Raw genomic sequence first — 21525 nt, 5'->3', positions numbered from 1 at the left:
GCCGGTACTTGAGAAACTGAGTTACAGAGAAAGGCTGAATTGGTTAGGACTTTATTCCCTGGAGCGTAGAAGAATGAGGGGAGATTTGATAGAGGAATATAAAATTATGATGGGTATAGAGTGAATGCAAGCAGGTTGTTTCCACTGAGGCTAGTGGAGAAAAAAAAGAGGACATGGGTTAAGGGTGAAGGGGGAAAAGTTTAAAGGTAACATGGGGGGGGGGGCTTCTTCACACTGAGAGTGGTGGGAGTGTGGAATGAGCTGCCAGATGAAGTGGTAAATGTAGGCTCACTTTTAACATTTAAGAAAAACTTGGACAGGTACATGGATGAGAGGTGTATGGAGGGATATGGGTCAGGTGCAGGTCAATGGGACTAGGCAGAAAAATGGTTCGGCACAGCCAAGAAGGGCCAAAAGGCCTGGTTCTGTGCTGTAATATTCAATGGTTCTAACCTATCCCTCCACTTCCTCATCCAGGTCATTTATAAAAATCACGAACAGTAAGGGTCCCTGAACAGATCCCTGAGGCACACCACTGGTGACCGATCTCCATGCAGATTATAACCCGTCTACAACCACTCTTTGCCTTCTGTGGGCAAGCCAGTTCTGGATCCACAAAGCAATGTCCCCTTAGATCCCATGACTCCTTACTTTCTCAATAAGCCTTGCATGGGTACCTTGTCAAATGCCTTGCTGAAATCCATGTACACTACATCTATAGCTCTTCATTCATCAATGTGTTTAGTCACATCCTCAAAAAATTCAATCAGGCTCGTAAGGCACGACCTGCCCTTGACAAAGCCATGCTGACTATTCCTAATCATATTGTACCTCTCCAAATGTTCATAAATCCTGCCTCTCAGGATCTTCTCCATCAACTTACCAACCACTGAGATAAGACTCACTGGTCTATAATTTCCTGGGCTATCTCTACTCCCTTTCTTGAATAAAGAAACAGCAACCACAACCCTTCAATCCTCTGGAATCTCTCCCGTCCCCACTGATGATGCAAAGATCATCGCCAGAGGCTCAGCAGACTCCTCCCTTGCCTTGCACAGTAGCCTGGGGGCATATCTCATCCGGTCCCAGAGACTTATCCAACTTGATGCTTTCCAAAAGCTCCAGCACATCCTCTTTCTTAATATCTACATGCTCAATCTTTTCAGTCTGCTGAAATTCATCACTACAATCACCAAGATCCTTTTCCATAGTGAATACTGAAGTATTCATTAAGTACCTCTGCTATTTCCTCCGGTTCCATACACACTTTCTCACTGTCACAATTGATAGGTCCTATTCTTTCACGTCTTATCCTCTTGCTCTTCACATATTTGTAGAATGCCTTGAGGTTTTCCTTAATCCTGACCGCCAAGGCCTTCTCATGGCCACTTCTGGCTCTCCTAACTTCCTTCTTAAGCTCCTTCCTATTAGCCTTATAATCTTCTAGATCTTTAACATTACCTAGTTCTCTGAACCTTTTCTTTTCTTTTGACTAGACTTATTACAGCCTTTGTACACCACGGTTCCTGTACCCTACCATAACTTCCCTGTCTCATCGGAAAGTACTTATACAGAACTCCACACAAATATCCCCTGAACATTTGCCACATTTCTTCTGTACTTTTCCCTGAGAACATCTGCTTCCAATTTCTTGCCCGATAGCCTCATAATTCCCCTTATTCCAATCAAACGCTTTCTGACTTGTCTGTTCCTATCTCTCTCCAATGCTGTTGTAAAGGAGACAGAATTGTGATCACTATCTCCAAAATGCTCTCCCACTGAGAGATCTGACACTTGACCAGGTTCATTTCCCAATACCAAATCAAGTACAGCCTCTCCTCTTGTAAGCTTATCTACATATTGTGTCAGGAAACCTTCCTGAACACACCTGACAAACTCAACCCCATCTAAATTCCTTGCTGTAGGGAGATGCCAATCGATATTTGGGAAATTAAAATCTCCCATCACGACAACTCTGTTATTTATTACACCTTTCCAGGATCTGTTTCCCTATCTGCTCCTCGATATCCCTGTTATTGGGCAGCCTATAAAAAAACACCCAGTGGAGTTATTGACCCTTTCCTGTTCCTAACCTCCACCCACAGAGACTCCGTAGACAATCCCTCCATGGCATCTACCTTTTCTGCAGCCGTGACACTATCTCTGATCAACAGTGCTGCGCCCCCACCTCTTTTGCTCCCCTCCCTATCCTTTCTGAAACATCTAAAACCTGGCACTTGAAGTAACCATTCCTGTCCCTGAGCCATCCAAGTCTCTGTAATGGCCGCCACATCATTCATTCAGATACTATTCATACAGATCCATTCATTACACAGTGCATTGGGGTAGAACAAACGAAAACAATACAGAATGCATTCGAGGAGATGTGATGGGTATGTTTTGTCCAGAGAAATTGAAATTGGTTTATTATTGTCACATGTGCCAATGTACAGTGAAAAGCTCGCCTTGCATACTGATGAACTTATTCCAGAGTGCACTGAGGTACAACAGGCAAAACAATACAGAATGCAGAATAACCTGCAACAGCTACAGAGAAAGTGCAGTGGAGGTGGATAATAAAGCGCAAGGTCATAGCAATGTAGATTGTGAAGAGTCCGTCTTATTGCACAAGGTAGAAAGCTGTCCTTGAGCCTTGTGCTGGTGCTTTGAGACTTGTGGATCTTCTGCCCGATGGAAGGAGGAAAAAGAGACAGTGTCCGGGGTAGGTGGTGGGTAATAGGGAAGAAGACACCACAGAAGCTGGTACAACGACAACTTTTCAGAAACATTTGGACAGGCACACGGATTAGTGTGGAGAGTTACAGGCCAACCAGAGGGAAGTGGTATGAGCATATAATCAGCATCTTGGTTGGCAAGGCCTAGTTTTGGTTTTCTTAAGGTTTTTTCTCTTGTCACACAATATAGCGAGAAATTTATGAATAATTCAACCTGGTGATCAAGCATACAGAATATACCGTAGATGTCGGATTATAAGCCGCTACTTTTTTCCCATGCTTTGAACAGCATTGAACACAGCGGCTTATAATACGGTGCGGCTAATAGATGGTTTTTTCCCATGCCGCCAAAACATTTTGCCTCGTAACAGTAGACCAATAAAATTGATGAGTAGTTCACAGAGGTCCAATGAAATTGTACGATAAATCAAGCGCACTTCACAAATTATTGTAAATCAGCCATTTGTACTCACCCTCATCAACATGGAAAACACTCGAAGAAAAGCATATGATGCAGCTTTTAAGTTAAAGGCAATCTGGCGGTTGAAGAAGGAAATCGAGCTGCTGCGCGTAATCTTGGCATAAATGAATCGATGGTGAGAAGGTGGAGTCGCCAGCGCGAAGAACTGAATCAATGCAAAAAGACGACAAAAGCTTTCAGAGGTAATCACAGCAGATGGCCCGAACTTGAAAACTTTCTTGAAGACTGGGTTAACACACAGAGAGCAGGCGGCCGCGGTGTTTCCACCGTGCAGATCAGACTGAAGGCTTAAAGCAATCGCCACCAAAATGAAAATCGAAGATTTTAGAGGTGGGCCATCGTGGTGTTTTAGATTTATGAGACGAAAAGGCCTGTCCATCAGGGTACGCACGACTCTCTGTCAGCAGCTCCCTCCCGACCATGAGGAAAAACTTGCTAACTTCCGCACATTCACTCAAACAAAGATAGCGGAGAATTCCATCGGGCCAGATGATATCATAAATATGGATGAAGTACCTTTGACGTTTGACCTGCCTCTCACTCGGACTGTTAATAAAAAAGGTGACTCGTCCATCATACTGAAAACAAGTGGCCATGAGAGAACGCATTTTACTTGTGTTCTGAGCTGCACAGCATCCGGACTAAAGCTTCCACCGATGGTGATTTTTAAGCGGCTGACAATGCCAAAGGAAAAATTCCCAAAAGAAATCATGGTGAAAGTCAATAAGAAAGGTTGGATGATGGAGAGTCTAATGAAGGATTGGCTCAGAGAGTGCTACGCCAAGTGACCGGGGGGATTTTTTCACATAAAAAAAGCGTTGCTCGTTATGGACAGCATGAGGGCTCATATAACAGATTCAGTGAAAGCTGCCATCAAGAGTACAAACTCAATTCCAGCTGTGATTCCTGGGGGCACCACGAAGTATTTGCAGCCACTGGACATCAGCGTGAACCGGGCATTTAAAGTGGCACTGCGCGTTGAGTGGGAGACTTGGATGACGAGCGGCGAGAAATCCTTTACCAAAACAGGCCACATGCGAAGAGCATCTTTAACTCAAGTCTGCCAGTGGATCCTAAATGCTTGGAGCCATGTCACAACATCCACCATCACCAACGGGTTTCGAAAGGCTGGACTGCTGCGTGATGAAGAGGATTGCGTGCGCTCAAGTGAGAGCGACAACGAAGAGACTGAAGTGAGTGATGAGATCCTGAGGTTGTTCAATTCGGACACTGAAGAAGAGGACTTTGATGGTTTTAGTGCGCAGGAGGAAGATGAAGAAGGCGATCAATAACTTTTCCTGGTAGGCTGCAGAATATATATATTTTTTAACCAGTCGTTAGGAGATGTTGGAATGTTGTTCATGCACTGTTCAGTAAAAAAGTATACCCAACGTAATTTGTGTGTTACCGATAGGTATGTATTTTAAAAGTAGCCGTGTTACAGGCACGGTTCGAAAAAAAGCATTTGCAATATGTATTTGTTTATGTTACCATACGGATTTAATTAAAAGTTTAAAAAATCCTCACGTGTGTTAGGATTAATTTGGGACTGCCGGTTCAGGTCAGGAATGGCTCAGGTGATATTAGACAGCAGTACAAGGGAGGGAGGGAGCGAAACTGAGGATTCCGCTGCACCGAAACTGCTAGCGATTCAGTAAACAAAAAAACAGTAAAACTCGTGTGTGAATGGTATCGGGCCAATAAGGACACAAGTGTCCGATGTTACCAAATACCGGTAGGTATAACAAAGTTTAGCCTTACCAAATATGTGTAGCGAGGGTTTGGTTTGGGGGAAAAAGGAGTATAAATAAGAGCAGAATGTAAGGGGAAGGCAAAACGCGTTCTGCAATAAAGCCACGCTGCACTGTAATCCGGTGTTGGTTGTCTCTCTTCCAAAACGAACACAGGGCAGAATTTGAAGCCCAACACGTGTAATATCTTTCTGTGTAAATATCTCATATTACAACGTGGGACACCTGCGGCCGAAAATCCGGTGCGCCGGAAATCCGGTGCGGCCTGTACAATTAAAAAATTGATTTTATTTCTAAAATTAGAGCCAGCGGCTTTTAATCAGGTGCGCTCTGTAGTCCGGAATCTACGGTAGTTGATCTTGAGTGCAAATTAAACTGGACAGTGTGGCAGTAAATGTTCACATATGAATAAGCAAAGACTGCACAATTAATAAAAATAGATTCAGAATGAAAACTGAAAAGAAAACCTTATTGGATTTACCGCAACTAATGCACTTCTCACTGATGTTATTTTTAGTATATTAATAAAGAGTACCTGATAACCAGAGCACAGTTATCAGCACCTGCAGTGCACCATATTCAGGAAATACAGCTATCAAAAGAGGCTACAACCTTAGTAATCTGAAGGTGTAATTTTTTCAAGGTGTATTAAGATCTAAACCTCAGAGTGAAAGATAAATAGCCCAATGCAATGGTGAGAGATCATCTGAGACTGGTATTGGCAGTGTAGCTTTTCAGACAGTAATTTTCTTCATGTGGCTCTCTTCATAGCAGTCTACCACTAGAGTTTCAGTGCTGGCAGCAGTGAGAAGTCAAAGGGACAAACATTTTCCCTTCTCACCCTCATCCTCCCTAATTGAATGCACATGGCTGCATCAAGAAGTACATTATTGCTGCTGCTGTCTGCCAAGCAACCCAGAATTTTTGAAATGAATCAGACATTCTGACAAATAAATTTCATTTGAAAAATCAGACTGTCCTCCAGTCCACATGGTGCCCACATAAAATATGGTGTGGCCCCATATGGACAGGAGGACATGCCAATTGTCAACTGAAATCGACAATTTTCAATTTGTGTTCTGGCTCACAGGTATCTCCCCACAGCTCCCCCCCACCAAACCACTGCACACAGAGGCATGTCAGGTTTGAATTTAATTGCTTAGGTCAACAGCGTCTGATGCTGACCACAAGCTCTGTCAGATGACCCCATGATATACTCCCTTTGTCATGCTGCTCCGGACAAGGCTCAAAGGAAAAGCAACATTCCAAAACTGATTTTGTCTGGGCCCCCAATTATGAGGAGACCTTCACATAAACACCATTAACTACAGCAAAGAACATCAACAAGATAAAAATCAGTGCACTAAGAAACTACCAAAGTATTATTTCTTCTTGCAAATTTTTAAAAGAATAAAACTCTTCGGTTACTTTTTAAGAGTCAGTCAATACCACATTTTCATGCTGCAATGTGGTAGCTTAGTCATTTTAGGTTTAGAAAATTGAAAGCAGATTTGAGATTTATTCATCAGGTTTGCAATTAATAGAAACGTAATTCCTTAATGCTCCTGAAAGAATGCAGAGCCCGACATACATTTGAAAATCTCATCCTGCATTTGATTATACATTCATTTTTACTCATTGGCAGAAGCATTAAGAAGCATAGTTAAATGAATATTCTTCAAAATGGACCAGATGTTTGCAATCAAAACCTAAATTTTAATGGCCTGCCAATTAAACCTCAAATAGATTGAAACATCTTAATCATTAAGTTGATACATTAGTGTATATCAATTGCTGCCACACACATACCCCAGGGAGCACTGCAAGTCTATTGCCATCCATCCATAACTCCTTCAGTCCACTTAGTTGTTCCAACACTTCAGGCTAAAAGGGAATAGGACATTGAAAGTGACATTTCATAAAAAGAATTCCACACGCATGAGGTGATTTTTAAACACGTCAGACATTTACCTACCTCAATATCTACTCACTGAACTAAACCTTTTTGCTTTTGGAGGACAATTCTGGTGAAAAGTAGTTGAAAAATACCAAGTGGCAAATGAAATTAATATATTTTAGAACTTGCACTTCACCTAAAACCAGTATGTCAAAGATAAATATGATGATTTGGTAATCATGGCCCTTGAATGAATCATTTTAAAGATTATATAACTGTTTAACTTCTAAGAAAACCTTCAGACAATTTCAATGTAAAGGTAGTTACAGAATTCACCCTGGCCGATAATTTTATTAAAGCTGTATACTATTTAGAAAATTAAGTCTACTGTTTACAAATGGCTTTTTTTCCAGCACAGCCAAATTCTTTACTGTCAAAAATTCAACTTACCGTAGATGCCAGATTATAAGCCGCGGCTAATGCATGGTTTTTTTTCATGCCGCCAAAAACATTTTGCCTCGTAACAGTAGACCAATAAAATTGATGAGTAGTTCACAGAGGTCCAATGAAATTGTACGATAAATCAAGCGCACTTTCACAATTAAATTATTGTAAATCAGTCATTTGTACTCACCCTCATCAACATGGAAAACACTCGAAGAAAAGCATTGTGCTGCCTTTACGGCAGTTACTTAGTTTATAATATTTTCGCTTAGTAATTCATTTGTTAGTATTTTCTAGTTAAAGTTAGAAGTGTTTTAAGTATATTTGTTTTCTGTACTACATCCCGGGATGCTATGACGTCACATCCGGTTTCGCCGCGTCTTGTGGGAAAATACCGGTTTGCGATACACGGAAAGGTGGGGGTGAGCGCATTAGACCCGCGCGAGAACACTGCTTTTAAGTTAAAGGCGATCAATAACTTTTCCTGGTAGGCTGCAGTATATATTTTTTTACCAGTCGTTAGGAGATATTGGAATGTTGTTCGTGTACTGTTCAGTAAAAAAGTATACGCAACGTAATTTGTGTGTTACCGATACGTATGTATATTTAAAAGTAGCTGTGTTACAGGCACGGTTCGAAAAAAAGCATTTGCAATATGTATTTGTTTATGTTACCATACGGATTTAATTAAAAGTTAAAAAATCCTCACGTGTAATATCTTTCTGTGTAAATATCTCATATTACAACGTGGGACACCTGCGGCTTAAAATCCGGTGCGGCTTGTACAAGTACAAAATTGATTTTCTTTCTAAAATTAGAGCCTGCGGCTTTTAATCAGGTGCGCTCTGTAGTACGGAATCTTTTTTCTGATCAGTTATTCTACAATTTCAATTAATTCTGCTGTGATACTCTTGAAAATACTCCCCACATTACCAAATGCAAGAACCCACTGATTTTGTTTTTTAAAAAACAGTAACAAGTGCACTTGAACTCCTTACCACATCTGTGAAGTCATTGCTTCCCAAATCTAATCTCTCCAGCTGGGTCAGTCTGCTCATGGTTCTGGAAAGATCAAGAATCAACAGGTAAGAGAATGAGAAATGAGGCAAAACAAACGGTTAAGCACTGACATGGGTTTTGGATATTTTGATTCCAAATATATTAGGTTCAGAGAGACAGATGTGAGAATTGTTCTGCCAAACATTGTGAGTATGCCATGTTGGTGCCAGAATGTGGGGCAACGCTTGTGGGCTGCCTTCAGCACATCCTTGGTTGTTAAAGCAAACAACACATTTCACTGTGTTTCAATGTATATCAAATGAATCTGGACCTGAAATCACTTTAAACTCCATCCTATTGAAGGTACAGTTTTCCCCAAGTATCAATTGATTATGACGATGAGCAATGTAAGTGGATTTAGAAGAATGGGGGAGGATCTCACTGAGACCTGTTGAATATTGATGAGTGGATATGGTGTGTATAGGACCAGAGGGCACAGCCTCAGAATAAAGAAACGTCCCTTCAAAACAGAGATGAGGAGGAATTTCTTTAGCCAGTGAGTGGAGTTTGTAGAATTTATTATTACAGCCGCTGTGGAGGCCAAGTCATTGGGTATATTTAAATCAGAAGTTGATAGGTTCTTGATTTGTAAGGGTGTCAAAGGTTATGAGAAGCAGGCAGGGGTTGAGGGGGATAACAAATCAGCCATAATGGAATAGCAGAGCAGACTTGATGGGCCAAATGGCCTAGTTCTGCTCTTATGACTTAAGGATACCTACTTTACACAAACAACCATTGCAGTTTTTCCTTTCAATTCATTTACCAGGTAGTGATTATTTTATTTTGCTATTACCATTAAGTAGAAATTTTAAACAGATCACAAGGTTCAAATATTGTAGTTATTAAACTGTATTTATGAATTTTAAAAGTTGTGCACACACAGCAAGAATAGAAGTTCCCTGATTCATAAGGCAAGCCATGATGAATGTCGATAACTACCGTGCTTCACTGTTCATACGGACAGAAAAATAAAACGTTATCTGCAACAGTTCATCCTGATGAATAGTTCAAACCATGCTGTAGCATACCAGGGTAAATCTTAACTTAGTAATGACTAACTATAATAGGTGATGTTACGTACCCCATAACTGGGTCACTTACCAGCAAAGATAGAGAGGTCCGTTGAAGTCTGACGGTACTATTTTTTAACAGTATTTATTGATAAAAATACACAAAATAATATCAAGGCAAACATACAGATAATATACGTCGTCAATACCAAATCTAAAAGCGCGGGTCTAATAGTAATGAATAAGAAATAGCTCTATCGTTGTCTAGGGGATAATGTTTTGTCCGATGGAAATATAAAAGTCACTCAGTTCATTCAAGCTGCAGCTTTTGGGTTGGAGAGAAAGACGGGTTAAAACTCGCCCATTCCTTTTATGATGTCAATCCTTCGAGAGTCATTGGGAGTTGATTTCCCCGTTGTTAGCTAAAAACCGTTGTTAGCTAAAAAACCTTTCACAGCTACCATTCCCATCTTGCGACCAAAATCTAATACCTTACTGCTGATCAATGATAGTTCCCCCCGTGTCTCTCCAGATCCGTACTGGAACTGGGGTGCCTCCCTCCCTCACAGACACGGTTCCGTTTTACATACAAGTATCAGACCCTTCTCGTACTCTGTCTACCCGGGGCTCTCTTGTCGATTTACTGATTACCACGGCACATCCGATAGGGACTGCTGCTTTCCCTTTTCCTGTCTCTTTCTTCGGAGCAAAGCACCTAGATGCAATATGCCCCCCCTTTCCACAATTAAAACAGGTCAAGCCCGGAAATCTCTGGCCGTCTTGCCTTTCCCCCTCAATCTTACCACTAGCTCCTGGCGGGACCTCTGCCTCAGCCGGCGGGCTTTCTCAATCGTTCCCACGGTCTCTCTGGGAAGTTTTATTCGAGGAAAACTTTGTCTTGTGGGTTAGGGCATATTCATCTGCGAACCTAGCAAATTCTGAGATGGACTTATTCGGCTTCTCATTCAAATACATCCGGATATCCTCTGAAACACAACCTTTAAATACCTCAATCAGAATTAACTCCCTGAGATGCCAATAATCCTCTTCCACTATCTCTGCTGTGCACCAACGGTCCAAGAGCACACCCTTCTCATAGGCAAACTCGGTATACGTCTGATTCCACCCTTTCTTTAGATTTCTGAACTTTTGTCTATATGCTTCAGGTACTAACTCATAACTCCGGAGAATGGCCGCCTTTACTTTGTCATAACTCTCCTCCTCTTCCTCCTCCATGGACAACGCCGTATATGCCCGCTGTGCCTTCCCTTTTAACACACTTTGTAACAACGCCACCCACTGATCTCTGGGCCACTTCTGATTCACTGCCACCTTTTCAAAAAGCAAGAAATAACTATCAACATCCATCTCCTCGAACGGATTTACTAACCTCAACTCCCGACTAACATTAAACCGCTCTTCTCGGTCTGACCCCTGAACTCGTTGCTCTTGCCTTAACTTCTCCATCTCCAAGTCATGTTTCCTCTGTTTCTCTGCCTCCCTCTCCTTCTCAGCTGCTTCCAGCTGTTTTAACTGAATTTTGTGCTCTCTGTTTCTCAGCTCTTTCCTGCTCCCGTTTCACCTCTAACTCCTTTAGCTGGAGCGCATGCTCCCTTTCTCTCTCGGCCCTTTCCCTCTCTTTCTCTCTCTCTCTCTCTCGGCTACTTCCAGCTGCTTTAACTTAATTGCATGTTCCAACCTTAATTTCTCCAACTCTAACTGAGCCGTCCCACTAGCTGGTACCTTTTCAGGGATATTTTCCAATACCTCAGCTGCAAACACATTCTTCCCAATATAATACTGAGTTATTGCCCTTCGCCAAATTTATCAAGTCTGATTTGGTGGCCGCCTCTAGCGCCTCCAGAGTCGGGTTTTCACCCACGTCCATCTTTGCTGGTTTCCCGTCTGGCTACCCGCGTAACCAGATCCAAGTTTGGACTTACAAGCCCGATTCACTGGCCTCCCAATTTGGTGTCAAATCCTGAGACAAGAACCCCAATTGTTACGTACCCCGTAACTGGGTCACTTACCAGCAAAGATAGAGAGGTCTGTTGAAGTCTGATGGTACTATTTTTTAACAGTATTTATTGATAAAAATACACAAAATAATATCAAGGCAAACATACAGATAATATACGTCGTCAATACTAAATCTAAAAGCGCGGGTCTAATAGTAATGAATAAGAAATAGCTCTATCGTTGTCTAGGGGATAATGTTTTGTCCGATGGAAATATAAAAGTCACTCAGTTCATTCAAGCTGCAGCTTTTGGGTTGGAGAGAAAGACGGGTTTAAAACTTGCCCATTCCTTTTATGATGTCAATCCTTCGAGAGTCGTTGGGAGTTGATTTCCCCGTTGTTAGCTAAAAACCGTTCTGCCGTGGTACAGGGCCCACCGATTCTGGGGCAAACAGAAAAGGACGCACGTGGCCTTCCACTGGTTTTTGCTATTACGGGATCGTTAGCGTTTCTTCTGGTGCGTCTGAGGGGCTGTTCCCACAGACCCTCTTTTTATCCTGACTCACAGGGTCTCAGGTGTCAGTCAGGTTGGGATGATGCAATCCCTCCACCAACCTCCCCCTCAGTTCATTGCCTGGGGTTTCGATGCATAGTACAGGATGCAATACACAAGTCCGTCTCCAAGAGACAATAGCCATTATCAATGGGTCCGCCTTTCGGAGGCCAGGACACATTCCAACTCTTTGTGGATTCTGCATGTCTTTCTCTCATTTCCTGTGTCTCCTGAACTGACTTAATAGTGATCTTGTGATTCTCACAAAGGAGGGGGCTACCCCGCACCCTTCGGCCCCTCAGAGCTGTGGCACATTCGTAACAGTGAAAATTCACTGGCAAGACAATAGCGAGGCCATTACCCACCACTGACAGCAAACCATACACTAATGTCAGGCAAAGGCAGAGCATGGTTATGCATGAACTGTTATCAGAGGTGCACTGCCTTATCTTTAGCTTACTGTGAATGACAAGCCGCCTACTGCTTCATCGTTCAGAATGTCAAGTGATGTGAAGCTCTGATACTTGATTAGTGGTTGTAGACTCTGGTATTCATACAACTAGAGCTTATCCATTTCAGTCTAAGTATTTGTTTAAAAGAGATGCTGCATGCCTGAGTCACAGTCAGCCATCCTTCCTGCCTTACAGAGTTGACCTACAAGGTGTGAAGTTTTATTCTTAGAGTTGCTGCAGATAGTTTTGTTATTGGGGAACTGCAGCATTGTTCTCACCTACCGCCCTCTGAGCTTCCACATCCAACACATCATTCTGTGCAACTTCTGTCATCTTCAACAGGGCCCTGCCAAACACATCTTTACCTCCCCCCTCACCCACTCTCCACTATCTGCAGCGATCTCTCCCTCCGTGACTCCCTCGCCTGTTCAACCCTCCCCACTCATCTTCCTCCTATCACTTATCTCCGCAAGCGGAACCAAGTGCTACACATGCCCATTCACCTCCTTCCTCACCACCATTCAGGGCCCCAAACAGTCCTTCCAGGTGAGGCAACACTTCCCCTGCAAGTCTGCTGGGGTTATCTGTAGTAGCCAGTGCTTCTAAAGAGGCCTCCTCTACACTGGTTAGACTCAACGTAATTTAGGGGGCCACTTTGTTGAGCACCTGCGCTCCACATGGAAAAAGTGGAATGTCCCAAGTGGCAAACCACTTCAACTCCCATCATCATTCCTGTTTCAACATGTTGGTCCATGGCCTCCTCTTCTGCCATGGTGAGGTCACTCTCTGGCTGGACTACCTACCCCTCATATCTCACCTAAGTAGCCTCCAACCTAAGGCCAAGAAGTCAGATTTCTCCAACTTCTGATCATTCCCTCCCCCCCTCTTCATTTCTCCACCCTGGCCTCCTCTCACCTGCTTTTCAGCTTCCCCTGGTGCTCCTCCTCCTTCCCGTTCTCCCATGACCCCACTCTCCTCTCCTATCCTATCAGATTCCTCCTTCTCCAGCCCTTTGCCTTTTCCACTCATCACCATACAGCTCTTACTTCATCCCCTCCCCACCCCACACCTGGCTTCACCTATCACCTAGCTTGTCCTCCTTCCCCTCCCCCCGCCCACCTCTTTATTCTGGCATCTTCCCCTTCCTTTCCAGTACGGATGGACCGTCTTGGACCGAAACATCGTCAAGTCACTTTTATTGTCATTTCGACCATAACTGCAGGTACAGTACATAGTAAAAATGAGACGATGTTTTTCAGGACCATGGTGTTACATGACACAGTACAAAAAACTAGACTGAACTACGTAATAATTAAAAAAACAGAGAAAGCTACACTAGACTACAGACCTACCCAGGACTGCATAAAGTGCACAAAAAAAGTGCAGGCATTTACAATAAATAATGAACAGGACAGTAGGGCAAGGTGTCAGTTCAGGCTTTGGGTATTGAGGAGTCTGATAGCTTGGGGGAAGAAACTGTTCCATAGTCTGGTCGTAAGAGCCCGAATGCTTTGGAGCTTTTTCCCAGATGGCAGGAGGGAGAAGAGATTGTATGAGGGGTGCATGGGGTCCTTCATAATGCTGTTTGCTTTGTGGATGCAGCGTGTAGTGTAAATGTCTGTGATGGCTGGAAGAGAGACCCTGATGATTTTGTCAGCTGACCTCACTATCCGCTGCAGGGTCTTGTGATCTGAGGTGGTGCAATTTCTGAACCAGGCAGTGATGCAGCTGCTCAGGATGCTCTCAATACAACCCCTGTAGAATGTGATGAGGATGGGGGTGGGAGATGGACTTTCCTCAGCCTTTGCAGAAAGTAGAGACGCTGCTGGGCTTTCTTTGCTATGGAGCTGGTGTCAACTGTTTATTCATTTCCATAGATGCTGCCTGACCCGATGGGTTCCCTCCAGTATTTTGTGTGTCGAAGTAATTTTACTGCAGCTGATAGTACATTCAAGTGAACAATTAGCACCTGCCTTACATTAAAATTGCTCATTTGATTTCCACATGCTTGTGTACAAGATGCTGTAAGATGTGAACCTGGGATCTGGGTAAATAGGACAAGCAGCTGTGTGGCAGACCAAAATAGATTGCTTCATATCATTAAACTTATTCTTTCTTCCCCTGCCTTCTTTTAAACCGATTATTAATTCACTCTTCATTTAACTTTCAACACTATTTAACTGCACATTTAAGCCTCCATCTGTTTGGTTCAGCCTTTCCCAGTTCAACCCTCAATTCTTCACCGATGGATCAACAGAACATTTGATAGACTAGGTCACAAGTCCCAGATGTCCATTTACAACTTGCAAAACAAACATGCGAACATTAACAGCAATAGATCCTACAGCCCCTCAAACCTACTCTACTATTCCTGAAGGTACTGGCTGCCCTGCTCACTGACCCTGCTCCATTTTCACGTCTGAAACCCACAACCTTGAATTCCCTAATCATCTAGGAAGTTTTCTCAACCTTGAATATACTTCAGTATCAGCATATATTGCACTCTGCGATAGAGAAAGAGCCTCGCAACGATTTTGAAGGGCAGGAAAAGCTCAATTGCTGGCTCAACACTAATTTTTCTGTGCAAAGTCACTTGCCCACACTTCATTTCCACAAGCTTGAAAAATAATTTAATTTTAAGCATACACTTTCTTCAGTCTTTAAACTGATTGCATCTTAGAGCCCATACAACATCTGATCTTGGAAGTTAAACAAAGACCAACCCAAAAATGATGCCCAGCTGTTTACTGGCAGAAGAAAAAGCCACTGTCAGAGCAAGTGTATCAAAACTTCACATCTGTACAGTGTAAAGGATTAAACCTCTACAGTGCTCATGTTAAATCCAAGCATACAGCACAGTGGGCCAAGAACAAGAGGACATAGATTGAAGCTAGCCAGTAAAAAGGACTGGCAGGGATTTTGTTTCACCCAAGTGAGTGCTTGAAACTCTGCTCCAAAGGCAGCAAAAAGCTGAAGCATTGTTAAATACTTGGGTTATGACCAAAGAGGGGAAAAAAAAATGGCTGGAGTTGCTAGCACTGTGTGTATATTAGGTGTGTCAAAATCAAACTTACAAAAAAAAATTACAGAAACTGTCAATATTTACAAAAAGGCATCTACCAGAAAACACAATAGTGGTTCCATACTTGTACTGGGCCAGCGAGAGCTCCTGGCAGCCCCAATCTCTCTCTCCTGCTGAAAGTGATCAGCCTTCCCTGATCCACCCTCCCTCTAAAACACTGCCTACAAAGTTAGAATATGATGCACTCCACAACATAGATACAATCTTATTACAAAATAAACAAAAGCATTAACCTTAAATACAGCATACAAACAACATCAACACATCCCCATTACGGAAGAAATGGCATATTCTGCCGTGCATGGTGGGAAAGGCATCATAAAGCCAACCAGAGTAAATCAGCTCGATTACGGCCCATTATGAGAACATACCAGGAAGCCATTGAGACGCACACACTCAGCGCAATGACAGCAGAATGACCAGGCAATGTGTGTGTAAGTGCGTGTGTGTAAGGAGTGTACTTACTGAGAGCTGTCCGTCATAGACACCCAGATATCTGATTCAGCACTTTTGCCCCAAAATCCACAGACCAAGTACAAGGAAACAAGATAAACCAAATAGATTTGATATGTTCAGAAAAGGCACCACAGTCAAAGTGGATTGCTTTCTTTGCTATAAATTTGTAGTACGGTCCTCGCTCCAATCCTTGAAGTCTTGAACAGTTGTATGTCAGCAGAACATGTGCTCTCCCATTCAGAGCTACTACACATTTACTATATAAAATCTGGGTTTTACAAAAAACGGTGATGCTAAGCATTTGTTTAGTTTTAGACCTTTGAAAGATGAAGGGACAGCTGGGACGCGGGTGTACAGAGGAAATCACAGCAATGGTTTTTATTTATATTGTCGTACCACATTTGTCCCAAGCTCTTACTTGAATGAAACCTGCCAACTAACCATCCAGATAGTAGACACTGTCCCTACAATGCAGTACGGTCGGCCTTCCATATCCACGGATTCTGCATGCGTGGATTCAACCAACCGCGGATCAGGAAAACCCGGAAGTTCTCTCTCCAGCACTTGTTGCTTGAGCATGTACAGACTATTTTTTTCTTGTCATTATTCCCTAAACAATACAGTATAACAACTATTTACATAGCATTTACATTGTATTAGGTATTATAAGTAATCTAGAAATGACTTAAAAGTACAGGCAGTCCCCGGGTTATGAATGAGTTCCATTCCTGAGTCCATCTTTAAGTCGGAACAGGTACATCCGGTATTATTTAGCGTCAGTTAGTCAAACGTTTTTCTTAGTATATAGTACATATTTTACCTTTCTATGCATATAAAACACTTAAGAAACATACGTATTTCAATAATTTAACCACTGCGTTGCTTAGTAATAATTGTAGCTTTCATCGGGGCAGAGCCTTTCACATTCTCCATTAAAATTGTTCTGATTGTTGACCGACTGTAGCCTAACGCTTTTCCAATGGCCGATGGCGTTTCACCTGTTTCCAATCGTGTTATTACTTCCACCTTATTTTTAATTGCGATCGTGATTACTTTCGTGAACAGAAAGACTGTGGATTCAGAGCTGAACCGCCAGGTCCTAATGTCCACTGCACGGAGACGTTAAATAAAGTCTGGGGTTCCGCTGGGTCCTACAGAACACCGCACTGATACATGTTAAATAAGGGACTTGAGCATTCGCGAATTTTGTTATTCATGGGGGGTCCCGGAACCAATCCCCCGCGGATAAGGAGGGCCGACTGTATACATCTTAAGGAAGAAGAAACCAGAAAATGCTGGAGTTGGAATGTCAACAGGAGCCATTTGAATAAAGCTTTCACAAAAGAAAAGCTTGCTTGTTTAATTACAAAAGCCACCATAAAACTATGGTTAGACCACACAGGGAATATTGTGTTCATTTCTGGTCATCTCAATATAGGAAGGATGTGCAGGAGCTTTAGAGAGGGAACTGACGAGATTACCAGGATGCTGTCTGGAATAGTGAGTTTGCCTTACAAGGGTAGATTGAGTGCCAGGGCTTTTCTCTTTGGAGTGAAGGAGGACAAGAGGCACCTTGATCGAGGTGTCCAAGATGATAAGAGGCATAGATCAAGAGGATGGATAGCCAGAGACTTTTCCCACAGGAAGCAGCTAATACAAGGCGGCCTAATTTTAGGGTGTCTGAACGGAAGTATGAGGGGGGTGGGGCCTGGTAGGTCAAAGATAAGTTCCTTTTGCAAAGAGGTAGGTGAGTGCATGGAATGCAGTGCCAGGGTAGTGGTAGAGGCAGATACATTAGGGATATTTAAGAGACTCTTAGACAAGCACAAGGATGATAGAAAAATGGGGAGGGGGCTTTGTAGGAGAGAGGGTTAGATTGATCTAAAGGTAGGTTAAGAGGGCAGCACATCATTATGGGCCAAAGGGCCTGTACTGTGCTATGGTTAATGTTTTAAAACATTCACCCAATGTTCCTTTGAGCTTTTTAGGTCAAAGTTATTACACTACGCACATACAGAAAATTCTCAAGGCAACTGTCACTTGTTCACCATCTTTGAAAAGATGAGCACTTCCTGCAAACCTAATGGTTACAATAGAATTGTTCTGTCAACCACAAGTGCACTATTTTTATTGCTGTCAAACTTTGCCACTGAACCCAAAAAAAAAACATCTTCTGTGGAACAGAATATATCATTTCTGTTCAAAATTTAAGGCATAGCTGTTGGTCAATCATATTGGCCAAGTTCCCTCTGGAAATGTCTAGGATTACCAGGCCTTCCATATGTGTAACGCTCGCAACCAAAGTCATAGCTATGTAATCTGCTAAAAATGCCCCTTTCCTCTCTCTCTTTTTTTTTTAAACACATTAACTGTTGTCTAGAATATTACCAATGTAGAACAACTGTTCACTTCAGGAGCAAATTTCCAAATGGATGGGTTCACAGCTGGTTTCAGTCACTTGTTTCTATTTTTAACTACCGGTATCTCCATTTAATTTGTGAGTAGCAACAGTTTACCAAAAAAAAGCACAAACGTGGGAATTAACCTTCCAGAAACTTATGCCATGAATTTTCAGTTTGTGGCTCTAGGGACAGTCTGCCCCAAAGGAACAGGAGAAAATTAACGGCTGGGAGGTGGGCTATGTTAATCTGAAATGCACACATTTAGTTAGCACTGTATAAATTAACAGTGAGTTGCTGAGAGATTTTGGTTGGGGGGGGGGCTAATAAATGGAAGACAACAAAGGTAAAATAATCATGATCTGAAATACCAATTTAAACTGAACTATACTGCCATTGAATGGATTACAAATATCATGAGTGTGACTTGGATTCCACTGCCGCACCCCCCCGCCAATTCACATGCCATGCCAACTTGAAAATGTACCTCCATCCCCTCATTGTCAAGTGGCTTATAACAGAGCAGATGCCCCCGGAGGATTGCATCAGTTCAAGGCAGTACCACCACCACTTTCTCAGGGTACTAACAAAGACAAAATGGCCAAAAAGGTTCAGTCATACCCGCAAACAGTATACAGGTGCCAATAACTTGCACATCTTGGAAATTCATTAGAAATCAGCTTAATCACTCTTGCCTTCCAGCTGGTAAGTTACATCTCCCCTCACCACCACTAATTACCTATCCCCTCTGCTATTTAAAACCTTCACTAGTTTAGATAACTAACATTCTCCACAAACTCCAGCATTGTTGCTGTGTAGCCACACAGCAACAATGCAGTTCTTTGGTTCAACGAGCCCATACCAACCACAGTGCCCACCTGGTAACTATGGTCAGAAGGAGAAAGTACAAACTCCAAACAATGGATTAATATGGCATTAGAATTAATTGGCATATTGCTACTATTTGGAATACTGCCTTAACTCCCTAAAATCTGCTCAACAACCCCCTACCAGAAATGTAGGCCAAACTTATGGTTCTTTACCCTGTTTCAGAATGCTCTTCAACATGTCTTTGCCCAGAGAAGCACCTGTCTATCTCCCTAACAAATGCATAATATTGTCACTATTTTACTCCCTTTTTTCCTTCCCTCTTGTGTAGCTGAGCCTTGAGGAACCTTCACACTCACCATTCTCCAAAAGGAAAGAAACTGTTTGCAATGGACTCTGATTTTCGGGCTATTTGGCAGTAACCCACTCTAGATCTCTCTGTGCACTCTCTGCCACACTATAACAGCTTTCCTAAATGTGAGGCAGAGGCTTTATGAAGTCATTGGTCAGACCACACTTGGAGTATTCTGAGCAGTTTTCGGCCCCTTATTGAAGAAAGGGTGCACTGGCATTGGAGAAAGTCCACAGGAGGTTCAGGAATGAAAAGTTAACGTATGAGGAGCCTTTGATTCTGAGCCTGTGCCTGCTGGAGTTTAGAAGCATTAAGGAGGATCTCAATGAAACCTGTTAAATATTCAAAGGCCTAGATAGAGAGTGGACATGGAGAAGATGTTTCCAATAGCGAGAGAGTCTCGGGCCAGAGGACAGAGCATCAGAACACATGAACATCTCAAAACAAGAGAGGGGGAGTAATTTCTTCAGCCAGAAGATGGTGAATCTGTGGAATGTATTGCCACAGATGGCTGTGGAGGCCAAGTCATTGGATATATTCAAACAGTAGGTTGCTAGGTTCTTTATTGGTAAGTGTGTCAAAGGTTACAGGGTGAAGGCAGCCATGATGGAATGGTGGAGTAGACTCAATGGGCTGAATAGACTCACTCTGCCCCTATATGTCAAATGGTCTTATGTGCTATCAATGAATTCTTCATCTTCACAGGCTCAATAGCTCCAGCTGCCACTCCAGCACCAAAACCGAAGGCTTAAGGTGCCACAGTAGGCACGATTTCCCATGGATGAGGTTGTCCAAGTCTCTGGAATTATGCACAACTTCCCTGATGACACTGGATGCACATGTCACTCACTTGGAACTACTTCGCCATGCCTCATCTTTGCAGACAACACAAAACTGAAACTCATCGGAAAATAGGCATCAGTCTCCCTCACACTGATGTCATATTTTCAAACAGATGCTGGCATTGAGTGCTCCCACTGCCATGCCTTACCTACTTCACTCAAGAGACTGATACAGAAATTCAAGATGACTTTGTTTCACAATGTACACTTTGATGATCCTGGAGACCACAGCCTCAAGCACCCAAGTATTTGCACTGGGACACTTAATTTCAACTAACTGGTATCTTAATTGTGAAAGGCTTTCAAAATAGCTGTTGGAAACAGCATGGCTGGGGTGAGAGAGACACTACGAGAAAACAAATTCTCATTTTAAAATTCATCACATGATCAGAAAGCATCAGGAATGGTTAAAGTTGAAATCTAATTCTTTCCAAGAAGTAAAAGCAGAATTGTTGCTAAAAATAACAACTAATTTTGTTCATGCCTCTGGTTAGTATTACTCATAAAACATGATTTTGCATTTTGGACTATAATATACACCAGAAGTCTTGGTTAACCCTTAATTTTTTAAAATTGATGTACAAATATAAAACATCTTTATCTTTGTGGACCCGCAATGCTCATTAGTGAAGGTGGCACACCACTGTCTACACTTCCCGAAGAGACTGGGGCATGCAAGGTTCCTGGTCCCCATTCCAACAACTTCCAAAAGGAGCACCAGAACAGGCCCCGTCTGGCCGCATCATTGAATGGCATGGAAGCTTCAAGGTATTGGATTGCAAAACCCTACATAGATCAGTAACACTGGGGTCTCCCTCTCCCCCCCTACTGGAGCATTGTTGAGGATCTCTACCACCCACCTCACAGTCTCTTTCACACACTACCATCAGGAAGGAGGTACAGGAGCATCATGACTGGGACTGACAGAGTGGGTGACAGCTTCTTTCCCCAGGCTCTGAGCCTAATGAACACTCTACCATCACTGAGGTCTCCTCAACAGGAAGCAAACTGTTTACTTGTGCTGCGCACTTAGAATTGTATTTTATTAACATATTAGCGGGAATATTGTCTTTATGTGCTGTGTGATATTGGTATTGTGGTTACACTGTGGTGTAGAGGAGCATTGTTTTACTTGCCGTAGTTGCATACATGTACGGTACACCTGACAATACACTTGATCTTTAACTCAATGAACTTGAACCCTGCTCTACTTGCTTTACACCTAC

At 42.6% G+C, this 21525-nt stretch overlaps 1 protein-coding gene across 5 annotated transcripts in view; it reads right to left on the bottom strand.

The window, feature by feature from the left end:
- erbin (erbb2 interacting protein) overlaps window positions 1–21525 on the bottom strand; it is a 234481-nt gene that overhangs the window by 67572 nt on the left and 145384 nt on the right. For all 5 annotated transcript variants that reach the window (XM_073048160.1, XM_073048164.1, XM_073048161.1 and 2 more), the window contains 2 exons: window positions 8307–8370; window positions 6777–6851 (listed from right to left, as the gene is read on the bottom strand). In XM_073048160.1, coding sequence (XP_072904261.1) covers window positions 6777–6851; window positions 8307–8370 — 139 coding nt within the window. The remainder of the gene's footprint in view (window positions 1–6776; window positions 6852–8306; window positions 8371–21525) is intronic.

The sequence above is a fragment of the Hemitrygon akajei genome, chromosome 6 (genome assembly GCF_048418815.1).
Source record: "Hemitrygon akajei chromosome 6, sHemAka1.3, whole genome shotgun sequence".
Classification (NCBI taxonomy): domain Eukaryota; kingdom Metazoa; phylum Chordata; class Chondrichthyes; order Myliobatiformes; family Dasyatidae; genus Hemitrygon; species Hemitrygon akajei.
The sequence above is the reverse complement of the archived record's forward strand: the minus strand, read 5'-3'. Positions and strand labels throughout refer to the sequence as shown.